The sequence below is a fragment of the Microtus oregoni genome, unplaced genomic scaffold (genome assembly GCF_018167655.1).
Source record: "Microtus oregoni isolate MIOR12 unplaced genomic scaffold, Mior012 000017F_ref0000208, whole genome shotgun sequence".
Classification (NCBI taxonomy): Eukaryota; Metazoa; Chordata; class Mammalia; order Rodentia; family Cricetidae; genus Microtus; species Microtus oregoni.
In genome coordinates, this window is record NW_024543076.1 from 22,744,346 (window position 1) to 22,769,247 (window position 24,902).

The 24,902-nt window shown below is 43.9% G+C and overlaps 1 protein-coding gene across 3 annotated transcripts in view; it reads right to left on the reverse strand.

Annotated features, from left to right (window-relative positions):
• Positions 1-478: 478 nt before the first annotated feature.
• Faxc (failed axon connections homolog, metaxin like GST domain containing) overlaps positions 479-24,902 on the reverse strand; it is a 53,838-nt gene continuing 29,414 nt past the window's right edge. For all 3 annotated transcript variants that reach the window (XM_041667429.1, XM_041667430.1, XM_041667428.1), the window contains 2 exons: positions 12,466-12,582; positions 479-5,800 (listed from right to left, as the gene is read on the reverse strand). In XM_041667429.1, coding sequence (XP_041523363.1) covers positions 5,511-5,800; positions 12,466-12,582 — 407 coding nt within the window. In that variant the 3' untranslated portion in view covers positions 479-5,510. The remainder of the gene's footprint in view (positions 5,801-12,465; positions 12,583-24,902) is intronic.

Here is a 24,902-nt window from a genome sequence, read left to right on the forward strand (position 1 = left end):
ATGTGTGTTTGCTACCTACCCATGGCATTAGTAAGAATTCTACAGGCAAGGGGCACACCAGTCTTACCTACCCACCAAGGGGATCCTTGTGAACTCTGCAAGTTCATTAAGCTCACCAGAAGCACAGAATATAGGCAAAGCATGTCACAGGTGTTCACCATTGCTCTCTGGACCTGCTAACAGTGGACTGGCAGAGCTCAGCTTTCAAAGTGGGAAACTGCCACTGAATATACATTCCTAGTATATTTAGCATACTAGTCCTAAATCTAGTCAAACAGTACTGCACACCCAGAAAGGAACCAAGGTCAGTTGGAAGCACTAAAGATAACTTTGTTCGAGCCGGGCGGTGGTGGCGCACGCCTTTAATCCCAGCACTCGGGAGGCAGAGGCAGGCGGATCTCTGGGAGTTCGAGACCAGCCTGGTCTACAAGAGCTAGTTCCAGGACAGGCTCCAAAACCACAGAGAAACCCTGTCTCGAAAAAAACCAAAAAAAAAAAAAAAAGATAACTTTGTTCTGGCTTTGTTTGTTTGTTTTTATTTTTTGTTTTTAAATTGAAGAATAAACTGAGCTGTTCCCTACCAGGATAATGCATCACCATCTTATGGAAAATAGAATCAGCAATAGACCCATAATAAGATGAACACAGGAAAATTTGTTGCATAGATCTCATTCCACAAGAAAAAAAAAAAAAAACTCCAACCACTTCTTTCAGCCCCAAGGCCACCGCTTAGCCACACAGAAGTGGTGGGTTTCAGGGCAGAAATGATGCTGACTTGGTCCTGAACTCACTTTGCTACATCAACTTCAGAAGTGGCTAAAAATAAGTAACAATGACAACAATGACAAACTCTATCGCTTTCAAAATTGTAAATCTGGGAGCTAGAGGAATGGCTCAGTGGTTTCGAGTGATTGTTGCTCAATTATGAGGCCCAGAATCCTAATATTCCTGCTTGTGAGCCTAGCCTTTAACAGACTAAGCATTTCTCCAGCCTGTGAGGACCAGAATTCTAACCCCAGCACCCACTTCTTACAAACACCCATATCTCCAGCTGAGCAGGATCCAATTCCCCATGCTGGCTTGTATACCCTCAAAGGTGCGTACATCCCAAAGACAATGTACACACACATAACATAAAAATTCCCAGCTCTGTCTGAATAAAGATATTTTCCTAGACAATGTGAGGCAGCTCGTCTTTCTTCCCTCTCTGTCACTCAGCACATATTCAGGGTCAATAACAATAGCCTTGTGCTTGCACGTCTCATACCAATTCTCTCCTCCTTGGAAGTGTAAAAGACAAGACAACACCAAGAGTGCTGTTTAGAGACGCTTTAGAACAAGACCTCCTCATCTGGGGTCTGTGGACCCCCTGAGGAATCAAAGAGCAATTCTACTTTCCAAATCTTTGAATTTATATGTAAAATTGTGGAGATTTGCATATGCGCACTTTTCTGGGAATAGAGCCTAGGACTCTCATTAGATTATCAATGGAGGAGGCACTGTTACACACAATGAAAACCCATTACTTTATAGCACGTGGCCCACTTTCTGAGCACGTTTTTCCCATCTAGCCTTCAGGGAAGGAAATGATAAGTGTTTTTGTTTTTAGAGGAAAGGGGGGATGATAATAAGTTGGGGCTCTTCATGCGGAACTGATGAAGTTGGGCCTTAAGAGATGATGATTAGGGCCAGAGGGTAGGGCATTTCAGCAGAGGGGCTGGCATGACCAGCAACCCAAAGGTGGGATACGGGAGGCTTGTAGAGGTAATGATAAATGGATCTGCTGCTCTAGAGGGTGTGTGGAAGAGCCATGGGAGACAAGAGAAAAAACTGAGAATATCAAGCCCTAAGGAGGAAGCCTCAGCCTAAGGCAATTGAGACCCCCTACAGACCAAAAGTTTGTTCCAAAGACTCCTCCGGTGGTAATGTGTGAGACAGATCTGGGGAGAGTCTGGGCGTGTGAAGGTTATCACTCAAATCTAAGCAAAAGAGGATGCTCTGAAGTCAGTGTCAGTCTGCCTTTTCAGTTAGTTTACAGCCAATGTGCATCCCAGGGCCAGACACAGGGTGGATGCTCAGTACAGATTCAGTGAACTAAGGGAACACAAGTTATTTTAAAGGTAACAAAAGACGGAAAGGGGAGTGTTGAATTTGAAAAGCCATCTTCTTGTGATTCACAGAGCTTAGCAGTGCTATACATAGGATAGATACTGAGGAAGGGTCTCTTGAACTGGCCTGAACCAGCCTGGCTGGGTGTGGGAGGTGAAAGAGATGTAGTCGGAATCCAGCACTCAGAGGCCTGGGTGTGTTGGTGCTGAAACAGGGAGCAATTGTTCAGAACATGGGTGTGTAAGGAAGCCAAAGCAAGGTGGTGCGGTGGCAAGAGCGCTCTAGGGCAAGGTCAAAGAAGACAGTTGTGGATCTTACTCTTCCTCCAACTACACAGTGTGTGATTGAGACAGCAATGACCTCTGCAGCTCTCTTGCAAGGGCCCCTCTACAGTTATGTCCTAGACTTTTTTTCAGTTCTCTACTTGCAAAGAACTCTAGTTCTTCCTTTCCTTGACTCCTACTCATTTCCCAGAAGCAAATCAAATACCTCTGTGCACTCGGGCAAGACTCACCTGAAGCCTAGATTGCAATAATGATTCAAGTCCAAAGGTTCTAAGTCTGTAATCAAAGATGTGGTGGCCATGGCCTTGGTGTGTCACTGGTCACAACTGATTATAGGACAACAAAATGGTAGACTCTGACCACATAGTCTATTTCTGCAAAAATGTACCTTGTCCTTTTAACTGCCCTGATGGATCCAGAGCTCATAACTACTGCTCTCTCGTCCTGGGTGTGGACAGACATATAAGAAGCTTTGTTTCTATAATAAAAACTTAAAAGTAACCCTTGGTCCTCGGATTTTCTGCTCAATCAAAAGCATCAGTTTACATTAAAAGATTGTGCTCCCTTACATAACTTTCCAGAAGGAAAAAAGAAAGACTTGAGCAAATGAGTAAAACGTCCTCTAGTTTCTTATTGTTGTCATTACAAGTAGCACCGACTCACCCAACTGCACAGGCCTTCAAATCTGGGCAACACATAGAGAAGTTAAGCCCTCTCGTTAGGGACCCACACAGCCATAATTTTTTCTTTATCATTTTGTTCCAATAATCCATATGGAGGAGGGAAACAGAGGTATAGTCTTGGGTTCTATTCAAATCCGTATCTACAAGGTACCCAGCTGTAAGCTGTCCAAGTGTCTAGGACTCCAGTTAAGAATGCCCACTCATTACCCCCCTCTAACGGTGCCTGGATGGAATAAATCGCCCTACGACTTAACAACAAACACTGCCTGTCTATGGAGTTGCCCTACAAATAATGCACAAGAAAGCAGATATTAGTCCACATACTCATACTGAAAACATTTATACAGGGAAAAGCATCACACAGGAAGAATAATAAATCAGTTATAAGCAAAATGTTAAGAATTTCTTTCCAGTTGAGAGAGAGGAGCGGACAAGAAAACTTGTACCCGGTCAGGTCCACAGTCGTCCTAGCCACGCTTCATTCAGTAGTTTCACTAGTCACAGAGGACTGCCGCCAGGTGCTCAGAACACCAGGAGGCAAACGGGACACACACGCAGAACACCAACACACAAGTGTGTTTAATCAAACGCAGCTTCTCAAGCCTGTGCTGACTACTCACCAAACAGGTTCCTCCACAGAGGAGTGGCTTCAACAGAAAATAATCTACAGCTAAATTTTCTACAGGTAAGACTTTCTAACCTAAGAGTTCAACATTATCCCCATTTCCAAACGCTCTGCAGCGGCTTAAGTGGCAAGCATCTTCAAAACGCTCCCTCTTGGCCTCTTTGAAAATGAACAACACTCTTTAAAGATTTTTTTTGTGGGAAAGCTATATCAAAAATAGGTTGCTTTTCAAGCAAAATGCATTGATTTGTCAGGAAGTTCCATCTTTGAGGGGCCTCATCAACCCAGTAAGGAGTAACTTTTACGCAGTTGATCAGAAGCAAAGTCATTAAGTCTTACAGCCCAATCCACAGCCACTACACAGAACCCTTGCCCCACCACTGCCTGGAAAATGAACTAAGCTATCCAACGCTGTTTTCAGAGACAAATACAGAGACATTCCACCTGTTCGGGGGCTCTGGGGAGAGGGAGAGGGAGAGAGAGGGGGGTGATGAGAAGGGATGAGAGATCATGAAGCCCTAGGATTTGGTGTCAGTCCTGTCCTACTCTGACCCAACGACAGTGGGACACCTAACAAGGTGCAGTCCGGAAACTGCAGGGGACTCAGACACAAGGAACACCCTGAGGCTTCTCTTTCCAATGTATCTTTGTCTTCAAAAAGCCATGACAGTCAACAAGCTCTGCCTACAACAAATACTTTCCTTCACCTCTGTTAACCCGCCATGGTCCTAAGCTTTATCTTCTCCAAATCAATAAACACGGGTACATTAGCACTTGGGAGGCAATGAAGCCACACGCCAATGCACTCGGCAATGAAGGAAACGTTGTTCCGTAAAGGCCTAGAGTGGAGGACCACATTGTAGCTGATGATGATTTGCGAAGCTACTTCCAAAGTTCTTCCAGCCAAGCCACAAAGAGGAATGACTCGGCCCTAGTTGGCTTTGTGTGTGTTTATTCTGCACAGCCTTTGCGAGTGGCCGTGCTTGTTGCCCAGCTATGGAAGTCACTTTGCCGGCAGATCCTAACATGTATGAAGCCCAGTGAAGAATAAAATTGGCTCGTGTTGCACCACTTCCGGGAAGTTTAAAGCGCCATACTAATGCGGCCCGCGCGAATCCCCACAACACCCCTGTGAGGTAGGTAGGTGGAGAGTATTGTCACGCCCACTTTACAGGTGGGATAAATGAGGCACACAAGAGTTAAAGGACCTGCCCCAAATCACCCAGCTAGTCACTGGCAGGGTTCAGAGCGAAACTCCTGCTGCATAGCACCCCCACTCAGCGCCGCACGCATAACGGTTATCTGTCCACTGAATATTGGCGGATTTCATCTGACTTCTGTCTCAACATACAAGTACACACACAAAGTACAGCAGCAGCTGAAGGACATCACCGCCTACATGTTTTTTGATGATACCTCTTATTACTTAAAACCCAGGTAGATGGCTGATGCTCAAGAATCCACCTGACAATAGAGTCCTCAGTTGGAAAGGATCAATGTCAACACTCAGGTGACAACCCACACTCATGTATCTGCCCTCCCACACAATATTGGTTTTCTAATGAAAACGAAAATGGATTTCAGGTACCATGCTGATATTTGTTTGGTCTGTTTTAAACGGAGCCATCTGAATGGTTCTGTGTTTTGTTTGTACAAAAAAAGAAATAAGGCGGCTTATAGTCCCGTTAGCATGTTAAAACTGAGCCAAGCTTGAAGATCTCCTTCCAGCTCAGGTGGATTTCTACCTGGGAAACCAGACCGACCCCAGGGAGTGGTAGCTCCTAAGGAAGAGGGGTCCGTGGCGGGACATCACTTGCACTGTTCATGGTCTGTACAGTCATCCATGTCCACGTCAGAATCAAAGAGAGAGTGTCCCGTGAAATCCGTGTCTGGCGTCCTGGAGAAACTGTTCTCAGCCCCCTCATCTTCGAAGGTCTCTGTCCTTGAGTAGAAGCTAAAATCCAGCATGGGTGTGTGAGTCTTGCTACCCTCGCTGCTCTCCTCAGACTCATAGATGGTATTGTCGTCGTCATGGTGCCACTCGGGCCAGAATTTCCGCCTGATCCTCTCACAGTACATGGCGAGGTTGATCAGCTCCCCTGCAGTGTGGCAGATAAGCAAGAGTTAGCGCTCAACGGCTATGACCTAACAGTGGTATGGTCAGAAGGTCTGTGCCCCCCGGAATCCAAGTGCTACAATCCAAACTCCCAAGGAGATGTTGGGAGGCGGGGCATCTGGAGGGGATGAGGGAGGGGCTCAGGTGGGCATCTGGAGGGGATGAGGGAGAGGACTCAGGTGGGCATCTGGAGGGGATGAGGGAGAAGGCTCAGGTGGGCACCTGGAGGGGATGAGGGAGAGGACTCAGGTGGGCATCTGGAGGGGATGAGGGAGAGGACTCAGGTGGGCATCTGGAGGGGATGAGGGAGAGGACTCAGGTGGGCATCTGGAGGGGATGAGGGAGAGGACTCAGGTGGGCATCTGGAGGGGATGAGGGAGAGGGCTCAGGTGGGCATCTGGAGGGGATGAGGGAGAAGGCTCAGGTGGGCATCTGGAGGGGATGAGGGAGGGGCTCAGGTGGGGCATCTGAAGGGGATGAGGGAGAGGGCTCAGGTGGGCATCTGGAGGGGATGAGGGAGAAGGCTCAGGTGGGCATCTGGAGGGGATGAGGGAGAAGGCTCAGGTGGGCATCTGGAGGTGATGAGGGAGGGGCTCAGGTGGGGCATCTGAAGGGGATGAGGGAGGGGCTCAGGTACATGTACACAAAGGATGCTCAATCACACCACAAGAACACTTCCTTAGTTATGTTCATAGCAGCTTTATTTGTAATAGCCAGAACCTAGAAACGACCTAGATATCCCTCCGCTGAGGAACGGATAAAGAAAACATGGTACATTTACACAATGATGTATTCCTCAGCTGTTACAAACAAATACACCAGGAAATTTGAAGGCAAATGGATGGAACTAGAAATAATCATCCTGAGTGAGGTAACCCATACGAATAAAGACAAACATGATACGTACTCACTCATAAATGGATGCTAGCGGCAAAATAAAAGATAACTATGATACAATCCACAGAGCCAGAGAGACTAGGTAACAAGGAGAGTTCATTGTGGAACACCCAGATTTCCCTGGTGAGGGGAAATAGAAGAGATTTTGTGAATGGACCGAGGGCGAGTGGGGATGGGAATGTGAATGATCGAGTTAGTGGGGGCAGAAAAGGGGAGAGTGTTGAGGGGACTGCTGGGGGAGGGACAGAAAAGGGGAGAGTGTTGAGGGAGACTGCTGGGGGAGGTGCATTTCGGAGTTGTGTGGAAGCCCAGCACAAGGGAATCTCCCAGGAGTCTGTGGGGAAGACCCAGCTCAGGCTCCTAGTAATAGTAGATAGGTAACCTATATTTGCTGTCTCCTGTGACCAGACTGGTGCCTGGCTCAATTGTCATCAGAGAGGCTTCAACCAGCCACTGACGGAGGCAGAAGCAGAGACCCACAGCCTAACATTAGGTGGAGTTCAGGAAGCCTGCAGAGGAGGAGGGAAAAGAGGTGTGGTAGCCACAGGGGTCAAGGACACCATGGGAAGACTCACACAATCCACTAACCTGGGCTTATAGGGGCTCACAGAGACTGAACTGACAACCACGGAGTCTGTATGAGACTGATCTAGGCACTCTGCATATATGTTACAGTTGTGTAGCTTGGTCCTCTTATGGGACTCCTAATAGTAGGGACAGCGGCTGTCTCCAACTCTTTTACTGACTTTTGGGACCCTACTTCTCATACTGGGTTGCCTTGACCAATCTTAATATATGGGGAGGTACTTAGTCTTACTGCAGTTTGACAGGCCATGTTTTATTAATACTCATAGGAGACTTGCCCTTTCCTGGATGGAGACGGAAGAAAAGGGGATTGAGGGCTGGGAGAGGGAATGAGGAAGGGGGGGGGGGGGGGGCTGCAGGTGGGATGTAAAATAAATAGATGAAAAAAAATTGTCCTTACAGATAACTGTGCCTACAAACACACCTAATAAAATTTGTTTTTACTCCTTTAAATATTTCAAGTTAAACAGCTGTACACACAATTATAAATAGTATCTGATCACCATTTCCAGCAGAAAAATGAAGAAATTGTGTGAGTTTTGCCTTTGATCCACCAGATGGCAGTGTTGCTTATAAACAGTAATTCGACTAACTTCCTCTAAAGACGCTTTCTTTTTAGCTTTATAAACATTTCCCTTCTTACATGTGTGATCCATGTTTAGTGAAAAAACTAGAAAATACTAATAAGCAAAGATCAAAGAATGTCTAGTAACATTTTTTATGTTCATGTGCTTTTCCCGTGCTTACACAGACTTGCATTTGCTACACAGTCTGTCGCGGTCCCTTGTCTACTTAACAGCACACACAAGGACCTGAGCTTCACAGTACAGCACCTGTGCTTATCTCATGACCTATTAGTATGTGAAGGCAGCACACACGAGTTTTCTTTCTTTCAGTCCCTTGACAAAGGACGCTTCACTTCTTTCCACACTGATGGCTATTGGTTAGAGTCTAACTGCTCTATTAGAGAAAATGATTTGTAAGACTACAAGTCTGTGCATGGAAAGGATATAAACACAAAGGAAAAGCATTTATCATCAATCCAGGGTAATCACTATTAACGCTTTAACTTAACTTGTCTTTTCTCCTTATCTACTGTCATTACCGGTTACCCCATTTAACATTACTGTAAACGTTTTCCCCTGTCATTAAAACATCCAGACCCTGATAGGTGTTTTCCTTGAATTTACACGCCCTCATAAGCATAATGACACAAGAGTCCCTGCTTTACGGGCCTGCAAATCTAAGGCCTTCTACTGGTTAGAGGTCACCAATTTTATTCTTAAATCACAATAGTGAAGGCCACGTGGTTTAAGAGCCCATGCTATTTGTCTTCCACTGAGGTAGTTATCCATAGGCTCAGGAGACAGAAACTGAGAATGAGCATTAACACTCCCTTGAGGAGATGCATATAAACTCTTTCCCTGTTTTCTCCTTCGGGGATAGGCATGGGACATCTTCCCAGTACCAATGAGAACCACAGGTAACCAGGAACTGTAAAAGAATGTGGAGACAGCAGCAAGAGAGAGGAAGACTTGAGAGCCTGAGGCAGGCAGATCAGAAGGTCAAGGTTTGTCTAAAGTGGTAGTTTTAATGAGAATGCCCCCCACAGGTCCAAACATTTGAATGTTTGTTCACCAGAAAATGGCCTTATCTGAAAGGACTGGAAATATTAAGAGATGTATAGCCTTGTTGAATCAGGTGTGATCTTGTTGGAGGAAGGATGCTATTGGAGGTTTCAAAAGCCCATGCCAGGCCCAGGGTCTCTTTCTGCTTGCAGATCAGTTACTTCTCCAGCGCTATGCCTCATGCCACACTCTGAGCCATGATGATAATGGACCACACCTCTGGAACTGTAAGTCACCCCTTAATTAAATGTTTTCCTTTATAAGAGTTGCTGTGGGTCACGGTGTCTCTTCACAGCAATAAAATAGTGACACCTGGACTACAAGAGTGAGTTCAAGGCCACCATGGACAACTTAATGAGATCTTGTCTCTAAATATAAAAGTAAAATTTTTTTTTTTTTTTTTTTTTTTTTTGGTTTTTCGAGACAGGGTTTCTCTGTGGCTTTGGAGCCTGTCCTGGAACTAGCTCTGTAGACCAGGCTGGTCTCGAACTCACAGAGTGAGTTCTCTCTCTGCCTCCCGAGTGCCGGGATTAAAGGCGTGCGCCACCATTGCCCGAAAAGTAAAAATTTTTAAAAGTATATTAAAATGAAAGCTAGGGACATGGCTCAGTTACAGAGCACTGGCCTAGCCACAAAAAGCCTTGGGTTTCATTCCCAGCATTAACAAAACAAAAAAAAAAAAATAAAATGGGAGAAGAGGAGGAAGGGAAGCAAAAGGAGAAGGAGTGGGAAGATAAAAGGGTAGAACAAGAAAAGCAGGAGAAAGAAGAAAAGAAAATAAAACTCTAGCCATAAGATCTATGAGACACACAGCATTTGAGCCTCTACCACTGAGACTGCTTTTCTTTCTATGCCCTTGTTTCTTTACCTTTCTAACAGAGGAGTCGTTCCCTTGGGGGGGGGGGGGGGGACACTAATGTCACTTTTGTGTGAGATCATGAAAATTAATAATTACTGTGGATTATGCTCATTGTTAATAAAAAGCTGATTGGCCAGTAGTTGCCCAGGGAGAAATTGAGCTCAGCCAGACTAGGAGAATTCTGAGAAAAGGAAGGGAAGAGCCAGAGTCGCCAGCCAGGCGCAGAGGAAGCCAATAAAGAAAGTGCCAAGTGGCAGAGTGTACATAAGGAATGTGGGTTAACATAAATGTAAGAGCTAGTTAGTAACAAACCTGAGCTATTGACCGAGCATTTATAATTCATAGTCAGCCTCTGAGTCAGTTATCTGGAACCTGATGGTCGGGACAGGAAACGTCCATTTACAAATAATCAGGGGACATTTCTATGCTCTTCATTGTGACCAAGACGCCACTGCATGTGCTTTCCTCGTTTGCTGGACTCATACTCACCTGCACATTCATCACCTCCAACCATGATCCTACAGTCTCGGTTGAGGAGTAGATTGACCTGGCATGGAACTTTACACTATTGGTCATGAACTACTGCCCTGTGTTTCTTCCTGGAATTGCGAGAGGTAAGGACCTACTTCCTAACAGCCATGAGCTATGCAAGACGAAGTCATAATTCTATTGCATAGTTAAGAGGGTTAGCCTTGATGTGCAAGTTCCGGGACCCCACATATCACACCCTACCCCTGAAAAGAGAATGGAACAAAGAGTGAACATCTGGAGCTGGAATCTACCTTTACCCTGAGATGGCCCACTCAGCATGCCACCAACCAAAAAAAAAATTGTAAAGGTTACTATAGAAGCAGAAGTTGGCAGGACAGGAGAGAGGTGGGGGAAGGGAGCGAAGGACAGAGGGAGAGAGGACACCATGTTAACATAAGTGCCTATGCTAAATATATAATCTTTATGAAGAGAAAAACAGGATTTCTTCAAGGCATGCTCAACAATCACATAACAATCTCATTCTCTGTAGAGTATTGGATGTGTGGTAAGGATACAATCAATCAATGAAGACAGAAAAGAAGGAAGGAAGGAAGGAAGGAAGGAAGGAAGGAAGGAAAAGAACTGAAGTGACTCTCTCGGACAACTTCAAATCTGAATGTTCTTCTACCCAGAAGGCAATCCTAGACAGAAAAGAGCCTTCTCTTGGGATTTCCCACAGGGAAACACCCTGTACTCCTTTTTGGAAAAAAAAAAAAAAAATGTGAGTAGTTTTCTCTTCCTGTGTCACCCTAATATCCATAATAATCAAAAAACATTCTGTGCCACTGGAAACACTGTCACCAGACCGAGATCCAAGACAATTTTCTCTAAGATTCAATAACATACAGTAGGAATGAGGAAGAAGGAGAGGTCTACAACATTCCCCGGCAATCCCTACTGCCTATTCTGGGGCATTAGCCAGCAAGCTTTTGTCAAACATGGGGCCACACACACGCACATACACGCGTTCTGCAGGCAGGCATGTACTCAGTACAGCCCTGTCCCATGTGCTGGAAACTTGTAAAAAGAATACTAGCAAAAATATCTTTAAAAACCCATAAATACAAAAAAAATACTAACCACATAAATTACAATATAGCAAAAGAATAGGATATTATATAACTACTAAAAATACATTCTTGAAGAATATTTAATGACAAAGGAAGTGTAAAATATACTGCCTATTTAAAACTTCAGGTTAAAACTGTGTCAACACGATAGTTCCAGCTTTTTAAAGTGCATGCACACTTGTGCTTGATAAAAAAAAAAATGAAAACACATAGCACAATATATCAGTGTTCTCTGTGATGGGTGAAATCACAACTATGTGTGTCTGTCTGCTTGTTTGTTAGCTCAGGCCTGGAACTCTCTATGCCAATAATGCTGGTCTCAAGCCCACCATTCTTTAGCCTCTGCCCCCCGTGTGCCAGGGTTACAGGTGTGAACCCCCATGCCTTGTTTACTTTTCTCATTTTTTACATTTTCTATCTTTCCTCCAGTTAAATGTGTAATATCTGACAGTTGTATGTATAGCTGCAGTGCATGGCTTTATTTTTATTATACTTATCTATTCAGAGTAGCACAAGTAAGGTCAGAGGAATTGATTCTCTCCTACTGTGTGGGTTCTGGAGATCAAACACTGGCTAGCAGGCTTGGGGGCAGGCCCCTGTGCCTGCTGTGCCATCTCACTGACCCTCCACAAGTGTAATTTCAGAACTGCTGACTATTTGGTCTGTCTTCCTAGTCATCTACACTAAGGAGAATTTCTCACCCTGTCAAGCAGCTCCAGTAGTAGCTCGTGTGGTTCTGCCAGCAGCAAGGACCAAAGAACAACCCACTCCATCACACTCATACACAAAGTCAAGGCCAACGGTGTCCTGGTTGTTCCAAAGCTATGGCAGAAAACTTCCCCACCCAAGCCACTTAGGCTCCTGGGTTTGGACCAATTCTAAATCATCCTGGTCCTTTATTGCTACTTTCTTGGCAAAGTTTCTACCAAAAGAACAAAAGCAGTGAAAGTGGTGGATACCAAATTGGCTACATGTTAGGGACACAGAACTGGGGGCCTCACTGAGTCTCATTAAACCCGTGCTGCTCCCTACCCACCCGTCCCAGCAGCTCCTATAACACAAAGGGGTTGGTACTTGCCTTTGATTAGCCGCTCCGGCCTCGTCCCTGGCAAAGTCCACATTGCCTGTGCCAAGTGCCCAAAGACAGTGGCATCAAGAGTGGAAAGCTTGGGCCCCATGATGTACTTCTTGTCACCTGCAGCAAATGGAACAGAAAGGTCACTAGACTGGCCCACATGGTCTGATGTGATCACAGACATTGAGCAGAGTCTCCTTATGCAGCTGTTTAACTGTACACCAAAAACTTTTATAAGGTCAAAACACAAGCATGCCCTTGACAAAAAAACAAAAATGAACAAATGTAACTCCCAAGGTAGCAAAGCAGGGAGGCATGCTTACATACACAAAGGAATAAGGATGCTCCCAGAAAAGGGAATAATTCATCAACAATTAAATTCCAGAGAACCTCCCTGTCTCGACTCTAGTAATAAAAAGATGTGATGCTTACCAAAACCCGGAAGTTTGCTAGAACCATCTCAAAAGTAATTTACACCACACACCCAAGACCTCGATACTTATAAGCCTAAATCAATACATTTGCTTAGAAATGAGCGAAAAACCTAGGCTAAGGAGTTTGGAGCAAGGTTGTCCATGATACTCCCAAGAACAGGACAACTGTTTTGCAGAGTGCCAGCTTCCCTGGGAAACCTCGACTACAGAGAAGATAAAAGGTCACAGGTTCGACCCTGGCATCAGGACCTAGGCTCACATAACAGTCCTTGTGTCTCTGTTTATCCAACACTGATGTTAACTAAGTTCAGGTCTATCACACTTGGCTAAAAAGAACTGCCCACGTTATGTTTTGGGCTGTTGCTGGGTACTGTATAGCATAAACAGGAACTTCTTGCAGCAAACTGAGACCAACAGAAAGTCACAACCAGTCAAAATGTAGAGAACAGTTGATCATGGGATGCCCAGTCCCAGTTGATATGATACATCTACAATATAACTCCTATACCTAGAGCTCAGGAAGCATAATAGAAGAGGTAACAAAAGTATTTTAAGAGCCAGAGGACGAGGACATCTGCCTTTAGACATCAGTCACAGAACCCCACCCCGAGATGAAGAGCTATAGGCAATGAACAACTGCTGAGCAGAGGAGAATGTCTTCCCCAGGCCAGAGCCCCCTAGTTGGTTACCCAATACAGTGGCCAGACCTAGAAACACACACATATTACCCATACTCAATAGACTCTGCAGGTTTTATGTGCTTATTCATTTGTAGTTGTAACAATAATAATGAAAGTAAAAGAGGCCGAGAATTTGAAAGGGAATGGAGTATGTGGACTAGGGAAAAGCTGGAGGGAGGAAATGGGGGGTAATTATCATTCACATATGTAAAAAGTTTAATTAATCTAATGGAGAAGAAAAACTGTCCCAAGTTGTTCCTTGGGCTGTTGTCAGAAAGAGGCAACAGTAGCGCTGGATTAACCCATCCTTACAGAACCTCTCAGAGTTTTCCTGTCTGTAATAGGGAGATGTTCCTAGGATCTGTCCATAAAGTGCTTGCTTTGCAAGGATAATAACTTAAATTCACTCCCTACAACCCACATAAAGCAAAAATGGGTGCGACAGCATCTGCTTGTGCTTTTGGGGGAGATGGAACCTGGTTCGCCAGGCAGCAAGTCGAGACTATTTTGTGAATGTCAGGTGAGTAGGAGGGCCTCTCAAAAGAAAGGGGGATGACACCTGAGGTAAAACCTCTGAGGCTGTTCCCTGACCTCTAGATGCCAAGCACTAATGAGCCTGTTCCTCAGGACTGCTGTGGGGATATCAAACACTCTGCATCCATTTCAAGTAACTTGGTGAACACTAGCACTCTTGATGAGAAATTCTCCCTTTCTTAAGTGCGTTACATTAAGTGCGTGCCTCACACCATATGGATGTAAACCTATAAAGCCTTGTCACTCCTTTCCACAGACACTTCCAATGGTTTATTAAAGGAGTCCAGAAATAAAGTCCAAACTCAACTTGGAAGACGAGGCCCATGGTACTCTGCTCCCAAACCAACCTGTACTCGGTGAAATGTGTCTCTTCCCTTACTCTAGCAGCCCTACTGTTCCGTTCCCCAGAACACTCTGTCTCCCACTGAATACTTCACATGCTATGCTCCACAGCCTGTATTAGTCCCCACTTCTGCATCATCCACCCTGTCAATCTTTGAGGCTCATCACCAGCTTCCTTTCAGAGCTTTCTCCCTCACTCTGCCCAGTGATGACGGAAGCTTCCAGTTCACACAGCAGAAGCTCAGTCTGTCCATCTTTATGTCCATCAGCTGCCCAGGACATAAAGCATTTAATGTCTACTAACATCATAGTCCTGAACTATAAAGTGGGAATAGTTTCAAGTCATCAAGAAGACTAAGGTGACTTCAGCTGAACACAGAGAAAATAAGTATCTACCTGGCTTCCTCCTCTCAGGCCCCTTACATGTATTTTTTCTCTGCTGTGTGTGCTCAGGTTGTCTTTTATTGGTAGATTTTATCCTTCTAGTAGATGGAAAGAAAGCTCTCTGAAAGCAGGGGTCATTTCTGATTTTTACTTAACAAACTCTTGCAATGTGCTTTTATTTTCCTGGTCTTGTCATATCTTTGAGTGACGCACTGAGGAAGTTGGACCTCTGATATCAAAGCACAGGCCAAGGAAGAGGAGAACTTCTAGAGGAGGCAACACGAGGAAATTAGATGTAAAGACAAATGAAACTGGGAGATGCTGCTTTTTAAATGACGTCTACTGCCAGACATGGGGTATACCCCTTGGATCCCCAAATTCTGGAGGCATAGGCAGAAAGAATTTTTGTGAGTTTGAGGTGTACACAGTGAGTTTCAGGAAAACCAGGGAAAAATAATGAGATCCTGTCTCCAAAAATGAGAAAGAGAGGAACGGAGGGAGGGAGGGAGGGAGGGAGGGAGGGAGGGAGGGAGGGAGGGGAAGTGGAAGAGGAGGGGAAGTGGAGGAGGAAGAGAATGGAGGAAGGAGAGGGAGAGAGAACATCTATTATGTATTCTGTAGGAACCAAGGGATACCCTATACTAGGACAATACCTGAGCTTAGCCAAATTTTCTTCCTGATGAAGAAAATCAAGTTTTCCTTGATAGAGCCCTCGGTGTTTCTCATTGTCCACTGATCTCTATTACTTCTGTATTACCTCAGAATCTAAGCAATTTACTCAAGTAATAGGAAAGTAGTGATATACTATCTGGGCAAGAAGGTCATCATTCAATCGAAGGACTACAATGTCTCTGTTTTTAACTTCATAAAAGTTCTAAGTGTGTGTGTGTGTGTGTGTGTGTGTGTGTGTGTGTGTGTGTGTGTGCATCTGCTACAGCAGGTATGTAGAGGTCAGAGGACAATCTCAGGTACCAGTCCCCACTTCTACATTGCATCTCTGTGTGCCATACTACACCAGGCTACCTGACATACTAAGGACTCTCCTGCCTTTGCCTACTAGCAGGAGCACAGACACTACAGACACACACTACAGTATCTGGCTTTATGTGAGTTCTGGGCGACAGAACTCAGGTTCTCAGTCTTGTGTGACAAAGGCTTCCCCACTGAGCTATCTCCCAGGCCAATGATTTTCTGATGGTAGATCTTGCTCTCTCCATGCCTCACTTACTGCTCTATTTACATGGGAAATGTTGGTGGCTGAGAGATACTTCTCAGAGTTCTCATGCTATTCTGCTAGTGCAGGAGACATCAGCAGATGATCCAAGAATCCCTCATAGGGATTGTGTCAGGATTCCTCCCAGTCACAGTCCAAACCAGGCCAGCCCACGTGGACACCTTAAAGGTAGTAAAAATGAAGCCACATAAAACCTACAGAGCAAGTAACACTGAAAAAAAAGGAGGAAAAGGGAAGAAGGAGGAAAAGGAGAAGGAGGAGGAGGAGGAAGAAAAGGAGGAAGAGAAAGAGGAAGAAGGAGGAGGATTTCTGACTCCTGTCCCTCATCCCCCCAAAAAGGAAAGAAGTATTCTAGAGGAACTAGAGAGATGGATCATCAGCAAGACAAGCACAACTGAATTCTGTCTGCAGAACACATTTTGGGATTTTTTTTAAAAGACTGAACAGGGTGACGCATGTTTGTAATCCCAGAACTGGGGATGCAGAGACAGAGGACCTTCAGATTTATGGGAAAGCTAGCTCACTCAGAAAGCTGCAGCCACTAAGAGGTCTGCATTAAAAAAGAACAACAATGATGAACAGTACCTGAGGAACGGCACCTGCAGTTGTCCTCTGGGTCTTCATGCACACACATGCACAAGCACACACACAAGCACACATGCACAAGCGCACACACACGCAAGCACTCTAAGGGAAATACTAGGGTGTGTAATATGAAGTCTGATAAAAAATCAAAGACTTTGAGGACAAAATGGAAAGCTGCATACAGACAAAACATTTAGAAAATCTCAACGTAGAGCATGATAATACATATAATATCTATATAATCATTTTAAATTGTCCATCAGCTTGTGTGCATGGTAGTTAGCCAAAACTATTTGGTCTTAGAAAATTACAAGTGGAAAGAAGCCAAATTAACAACAGAACAAGACTAAGCTGCTGGCACCACAGCCTTATGGGTTCTGGCCCAGTGTTCTTTGTCTTCCTAATAATATGCATGCATCCATCTCAAAGACAAAGGCACCAGAAACAACAAGGCCAGCAGAGCCAAGAGAGGAAAAGCAGAGTAGAAAAAGAAAAGTAAGACAGAAATCTGAGAGATTTTAAAGAGGTATTCATAAAATAAATATAAATTGAATCTAACACTCGTGGAAAACATTGAGGTAGACAGAAAACTGCATGCGCATGCTCACAAACATGAGACAGTTGTAAATTTAAATGGTATAAAAATATCTTCTATCATTAAAAAGTCCTCAGAGTACCCATTACGCTTCTGTTTTGAGGGGCTAGAGAGATGTCTTAGTGGTTAAGAGAATGTATTGTTCTTACAGAGGACCCAAGTTCCGTTTGCAGCGCCTGCCATCAGGCAGCTCACAATCACCTGTAACTCCAGCTCCAGGAAACCCAGCACCTACAGCCTCTGTGGGCATGTGCCCACACACGGATATATACACCCACACATCTAATTAAAATGAAATAAATCCTTTTAAAAATTAATCTAAATGTTTATTTTAAAATAAGTTGAGCCATGGAAAGGCTGCAAAAATAAGTTTCTGTATGTCTTTCAACTGGTTTCTGCTAATAGTAATACCCTACATAATCATTTTATGTTTATGAAAATCAAGAACCAGGAAATCAAGCATGAGCGCAATATAATTAAGACCACTGTGGAATTCTTTCTGATTTTATTGGTTTTTGGATTAACATCCCTTCTTGTTCCAGGTTCCAATTCAGGATTCCACATTGCATCCAGCCGTCCTACTTGAGTGTGCTTCGACTGACTGAACTCCCTCAGTCTGTCTGTTTCTCTTACACCCTTGGTACCCTTAAATGACACCGGTCAGAACTGGATGCGGTGTGCACACAGGAAGCTGACACAGGCTGATCTCAAGTCTCAGCTTCCGTCGGTTATTTTATCAAATACTTATCAACTTGAATTTATCTAAGGCTCCCTTATGTTGAGAAGAGATTCCCATATTGTTTGGGACAAATACCACAGAGATACTCATGTATTCTTCTTATTGGCAAACAAAATTATGTCATCTTATGACTAGGCCATGGAGTGCGCTGTTTGCACAAACAATATTCTGGGTGTGTCTGTGAAAGTACTCTGAATTAAATTAGCAAGTGAGCTGGAGGACTGAATACAGAAGGTACCTGCCCTCCCTTGAGTGGGTAGGTCTCTCCCTGGCAGGTGAGCGAACAGGACAGAGAGGCTGATCCTCCTCCCAGAAGGAGAGCTCCTTCCCAACTGTCTTCAGACTTGCTGCTGCTTGCCTTCTGACTCAGTCTGAAACTTTGGCTCTCCGAGGGTCCTAACTGCTGTCTCCAGATCTATGCTTCAGCAACAGCCTGCCCGGTTCTCGGCATTTGGCATCACGCTGGAGCACACCATGGGCTCCCCAGTCCTCCAACTTACTAAGTCTTTCTGCTGATTTGGGGACTTGTCACCTTCCATTACTGTGAAGCAGCTCCTTATGATAAATGTACTTACATCCTAATAGCTGTGTTTCTCTGGAGAGTTCTAACTAACTCCCTTCTGAGGGTGTGTATAAAGGGTTACAGGACTATGTCTTATCACTGGCAATGGTAACTCTGACCATGTGGGAAAAGTGAGTTATGACAGGCTGCTTCATAAAAGTACTGTATTTCCATTTGCAATTAATAATCTTGGAAAGATTCATTGAAACAAATATCTCGGTTTTCTTTAAATTCTGACCCATTAATGTCTTTATTCATTAGTAGATATTATCTAAAACAATGCTACAGTACTTGCTTCTGATTTTCTATTTCTCTAATTCTTTCTGTACAAATTAATTAGAATTTTACTATCCCATCATCTCATTTACTAATGCATTCAATTATTTATGTATTAAAGTATACACTCATGGATATTTGACTTGTTCTATGGGTTATAACCCCATACTTTATTTATTTTTGTTTTGAGACAGGATCTCATGTAGCCCAGGCTGGCCTTGGAACTTTATTTATAGCCAAGGATGATCTTTAATTTCTGATCCTCCTGCCTCTACCTCCTGGATGCTGAGATATAAGTATGTGCTGGGTATCAAACCCAGGAACTCAGACATGTTAGATAAGCACTCTATCAACTGACTTTAAACGCACACAAAGGAAGGGAAAAATTCATCAGATTTTACCCGACTTATAAGTAAAGAGACTTATAAATGCCGATCCAGGAGTGACAAAAAAAATTCAGGGCCTGACAATATTTGCCATTTGTACTCCAAACTTGAGCTTATGGTCCACTATATCTCAGAGTCCACTCTTCTCCCAAATCACAGAGAACAACTCTACAGCTATCAGAGAATCATCCAGCAGAACTGGCAGAAACACAAATCAAGATGGGTATGGAGATGTGAACTTGTAACTCCACGGTATTGAAAGGGGAGGGAGAAGGATCGGGATTACAAAGGCCAGCTTAGGCTGCATGGGAAGCTAAAGGCCATCCCGGGACACATGTCTCCGAACAATCACAAAAGCCCGCAAATAAATGCAACAGATGCTTGTGTGGGAAAGAAGAGAACACATGCGAAGACGTTTTCAAATGAACAATTCTCAAGTTTAAGGGGCATTAAATCACTAACGAATCTCCTGCTGTGTCACATTTTAATAATAATTTTTGAATGACTTTTATTTATACTAAAATCTGAGAGGCACTGAGAAAAAAAATTGAGAACCATTAAGACATACTAGAGTGGAGAAATGATGCTAAACTTGGGAACACTAATCACAAGGTCAGTGAGGCACAGCTCAGAGCTGATGCTCAGCAGGCAGGAGGCCCTGGACGGTCTGATCCCCTCCAGCATCAACAGGAACAAAACCCCCTGGTTCCGGTCCTCACTCCAGGGGTTTCTCATCATAAGTATGGAGTGTGGCCTGTACCTACTATTTGTTTTCTGTTTGTTTGTTTGTTTGTTTGTTTATTAATTTTTCTACATTCTCTTCCCTTCTCTCCTCCCAGTCCCCCAGCCACCCAATCCCCTCTCTTCCCAGCGCTCCATCTCCTCTTCCTCTGTTTCTGTTTAGGAAAGGGCAGGCCTTCCATGGGTATCAACAAAGGAAGGCATATCAAGTTGCAGTAAGACTAAGCATCTCCCCATGTGTTAAGGTTGGACAAGGTACCCAGTATGAGGAGTAGGGTCCCAAAAGCTTGTAAAAGAGTCTGAGACAGTCCTTTTTCCCACTGTTAGGTGTCCCAAAAAAAAGACCAAGTTACACAACTGTAACATATACGCAGAATGCCTAAATCAGTCCCATGCAGGCTCCATGATTCAAGTGGTTCAGTCTCTGTGAGCCCCTATAAGCCCAGGCTAGTTGGTTCTGTGAGTTTTCTTCTGGTGTCCTACAATCCTGTCTCCCCCTGTTCTGCAGGATTCCCCAAACTCCACTTAATGTTTGACCATGGGTCTGCATCTGTTTCCATCAGTTGCTGAATTAAGGCTCTCTGACAACAACTGGGCTAGGCACCAATCTATGTGTATAGGAAAATATCATTGGGCATCATTACGTTGACATTTTCCCCATTGGTTTTATCCTAGGTCTCTGGGTCATCCAGCCTGTGGGCTCTGGAGCTCCTGGCTGTTTCAGGAGTGACTTGCTCTCCTGGCATGGATTTTAAACTAGACTGGTCATTGGTTGGCCACTCCCTCAATTTCTAGGCCACCCTTACCCCAGTACATCCCATAGGCACGACAAAGGGTATGTCGAAGATTATGTGACTGGGCTTGTTTCCTACTCCCTCCAGTTGAAGTCTTGTCTGGTCACAGGAGAAAACCAGTATCCGCTATTGCTAGGAGTCTTAACTGGGGTCATCCTTGTAGATTCCTGGGAAATTCTCTTGTGCCAGATTTTTACCTGACTCTGAATGTCCCCCTTTCCAATAGTCTCTTTAGGTACTCTACCTCCTTCCCCTACAAAGTGATCACTCATGTTCTCACTCAAAAAATCTCTTATATGTCCTCTTCCCAGGAAGATGTGGGGCATCCCCCTTGAATCCTCCTTGTTACCTAGATTCGCAGGTCTGTGAATTGTAGCATGGTTATCCTTTATTTAACAGCTAATATCCACTTATGAATGAATACATATCATGTTTGTCTTTCTCAGTCTGGGCTACCTCACTCAGAATCACTTTTTCTCACAATCAGTTAGCATGCAGTACTTATATTACCTACTATTTGTAACAAGGTTCCAAGTTAATGCAAATAACTTCCGTTCTAAGAACTACATTTTGAAAATCACTAGTCCAGTTATGCATGAAGTAAATGACATGGGCCATCTTGTAGTCTTATTTACATGGATGCCCTATATGTTCAAAGAGTTTTTAAGTCATTTGAGATTTATGAAACCTCTCTTACTTTTTTGTCTATTTGGTAACCATCATAATAAAAACCATCAATTATAGTGATTCTACACTTAATTAGTTTTAGCTCTTTTTTTCCTTAGAAAAGAGAGCTATGATAGAGATTAAAACATAATGCAAAAACACTTTAAAATTAGGAGGTGTCACCCTATAGAAGGAATTGTTTTATATTTATCATTAATAATCAGTGCAAGTAACTGCTTTCCGAATGAGCCAGTTCAATCTCTGTCCCAGTACAAAAATTCCTTTTCTACACCCAAACTCCACCAAAACTTCTACCTTCATGGCAGGCACAGCAGACTATTCTTTTTTTAAAAAAATATTTTTATGGTCTATTTAACTTTATTTTATATGCATTGGTGTGAAGGTGTCAGATCCCCTGCAACTGGATCTTCAGACAGTTGTGAGCTGCCACGTGGGTGCTGGGAATTGAACCTGGGTCCTCTGGAAGAACAGTCAGTGCTGTCCCAAAGCAAAGATATAATTGAATAGTCTATACTGCTTCATCATGATCAGAGATACACAGTGCTCAGATGGATGGTCTCCAAATTCAATTCCCACAGCCAGGAGCCTATTATTATTACTCCATCATGAGCCTTAGAAGTCAGTAGAAATTCTAGAGAAGAAACCAAAGCCCATTTCAACCCACCCCTTTACTTCTGTCATGCATACACCACACACATACACACACATACACACACACACACACACACACACGGTCACTACCTCCATATTTTGGAACACTTAGCTGTGATCAATACTACGAAATCTGTTTTTTTCAAAAGCAACATAATACAATCTTGTTTTGTGACTTGGAAGGTCTGAGAAACAAAAGGTAAGATGGTTACCCAAGAGGGCTAGAGATTTTCTGTTTCTCATTACAGCTTTTCTCTGCAATTCTTGGAGAATAGTTTAATTTTCTATATATAATTTAACCCAGAACTTAGCGATGAGCCAAATATGTTTACTTGAAAAACAGAATGAAATGACTTCTTTTAGCCAGCACCACCACATAACCATTTTGTAAAACTGCACCACCTTGTAATGACACATGCTTGGGAAGGGGGCAGCTTAGGAAGGAAGGCCGCCTCTGGCAGAACTCCCTCCTTTGCATCATTTACCCTTCGTTAAATCATCAAGAGCACAGATAGTTATTAAAATAGCCAACGCATGTAGTTCTTACAAATGTGCCAACCTGATGTCAACAAGGACTGAAAACCAAAGAGACCCTGAGCTATTTTCGTACTCAAATACTTCACTAGAAAATGCATAATCAATCTTTTATTAAGCAGCTGCTGCTTTCTGGAAGTCAGGTTTTCATCACCTCCATTTGTAAGTCCCATTTTTCATCTGGCTCCTACCGACTGGAGCAGGCTCTTAAAAGCATGCCTCTTGAGAAAGGGTACAACCTCAATTTACAGACATATCCATGATTGTTTTGTTTTGTTTGCAGTCCTGGCGGTGCAGCCCAGGGTCTTCCACTGGACAAGTGCTCTGCAACAGAGCTACATTCCCAGACAACGGGAAATCATCCCATAGTCCACTTCTAGGAGCGGGCAAATAAAACATTCTCAAACATTACTTTAGAGACCATTTCTTAATTCCATAGTCCAGGCTCTGACTACCTCCGGAAATGTTCTAGATCTACCATCCTGAGATAATAAAAACTCACCTTAAAGCATAATTAATGATGAAATTTGGGGGTGTAGCTGGGTAGTAGGGAGTCAATGGAGTCCTAAGGGAACATGTGTTGTCATGGGGGCCATGTCAAGGACCCCAGGGCCTCAGGCCCATGACAATGGCAAGGCCTTCCCTCCCAGTTCATGTATGGATGTTGATAGCATGTGTAGAAAATGTTTACCATAGCTTTGACTCCTCAGCCCAGATTTATAGCCTGAGGCTGCTTCGCCACTGAGTTGCACCCACCATGATTACCTAAACCTGTGTCCCTGACTCCACTATTTGCCATAACCCTGACTCCTTATTCAACTGTATATAATAAACACACTGAGCTTTGGGATGCTGCAGCATCTCCATCAGAGAGTCCACACCAGCCAGTCAGAGCTCTCCCATATGTGTCTAACCTTGCTTTATTCCCTCATCACCTCAGTCAGGTTCTCAAACCCAAGCCATGCAAAGATTCAGCAGTTCGAAAATAATGTCTTAAGCTTGACATTCCAGATTTGAACCCCGGCTCGCATCTACCTGATTGTGTGACTTTTGGAAAGTCATTCAATTTCTGTAGGCTTCAGATTTCCTCATTTATCAAATGGGTGGTCTTATTTGACTCTGTCCTGGATTCCATGGTCTTTTCTTACTTTGATTGCATACCTAATGTCCACAGCTGGGGAGCTCTTTGTTACTAATAGACATAGCTGTACAAATCTTCTTCTCAGACTGTCTTATTTTCTGTTTGTTTTTTGAAGTATCTGTAGACTCAGAACTAACAGAACCAAAGTATAAGACAAGCAGTAAGCAAAATAGAGTCTGTCTGGTAAGTTTTCCCAGCCCAAGTGATACTAGGCATATAATGGTTCAGAATACTTAATAATGGAAAAGATAGAAGAAACGAAAAATAATGTATCATGGTACGCAGAACAACAACCAACTTCAAATTTACAAATATTAAATGGTACTTCCCATTCAGTTCACAGTCAACCACTGGTGTCTGAAACTGTAACAAATGAGCTGACTGAGGGCAAAATACCACGCTTACAAGGTCTCCAGGCTACCCACCAGTGATGCACTGGCGTCCTGTCATCCCGATTGGGAACAAAGCATTGGTCTAGTCATTGAGTGCTTGGAGAAAGTGTCTGTTTACATTAGTGCCTTCACCCTGCCCCCTAAACTTCTCTCAACGAGAAACACTCTAGTGAAGTGATATTTACCAATGTTCTGATGGAGAAATTAATGCTGTGCAATTGTTAAAAGGCTTTTATTGCCATAATCATTGCCACAATAACTCTGGGACTCAACTCCTTATTTGCTGAGGCTTCCAGAAGCATTCACTAGAGAGGAGGAGGAGTGAGTCAGAAACAGCAACTGCCACTGTTAGGGAAGAAGGACCCAACTCAGGGCTGGTCATCTGAGGGTATGATCTCAATTCCCACAGCAAGGCACCAAATGAAGTTCAAAGGAGGATTCTGGGTCCAGCAAATATCTGGCATGTGCAAAAATAAAGAGTGGTCAACACAGATGAACATGCCAGAGAGGTGATGCCCACAGAGCCTCCACTTCCAAGGCACCAGGTAGGTTATATCAAAACAAGTCCCATACCCCACTTCCTCATGGAGGCAAGGAATCTAACACGCTCTAAGATGAGGATGGTGACAGATCTGGAAATCACTGCCTTTATGGGAGGGCTCGGAAACAAAACCAACTTCTGAAAATAAAATTAGAAGTCCCGTCGAGGACTCGGTACCTGTAACTGCCCCATATTAGAGGACATTGGT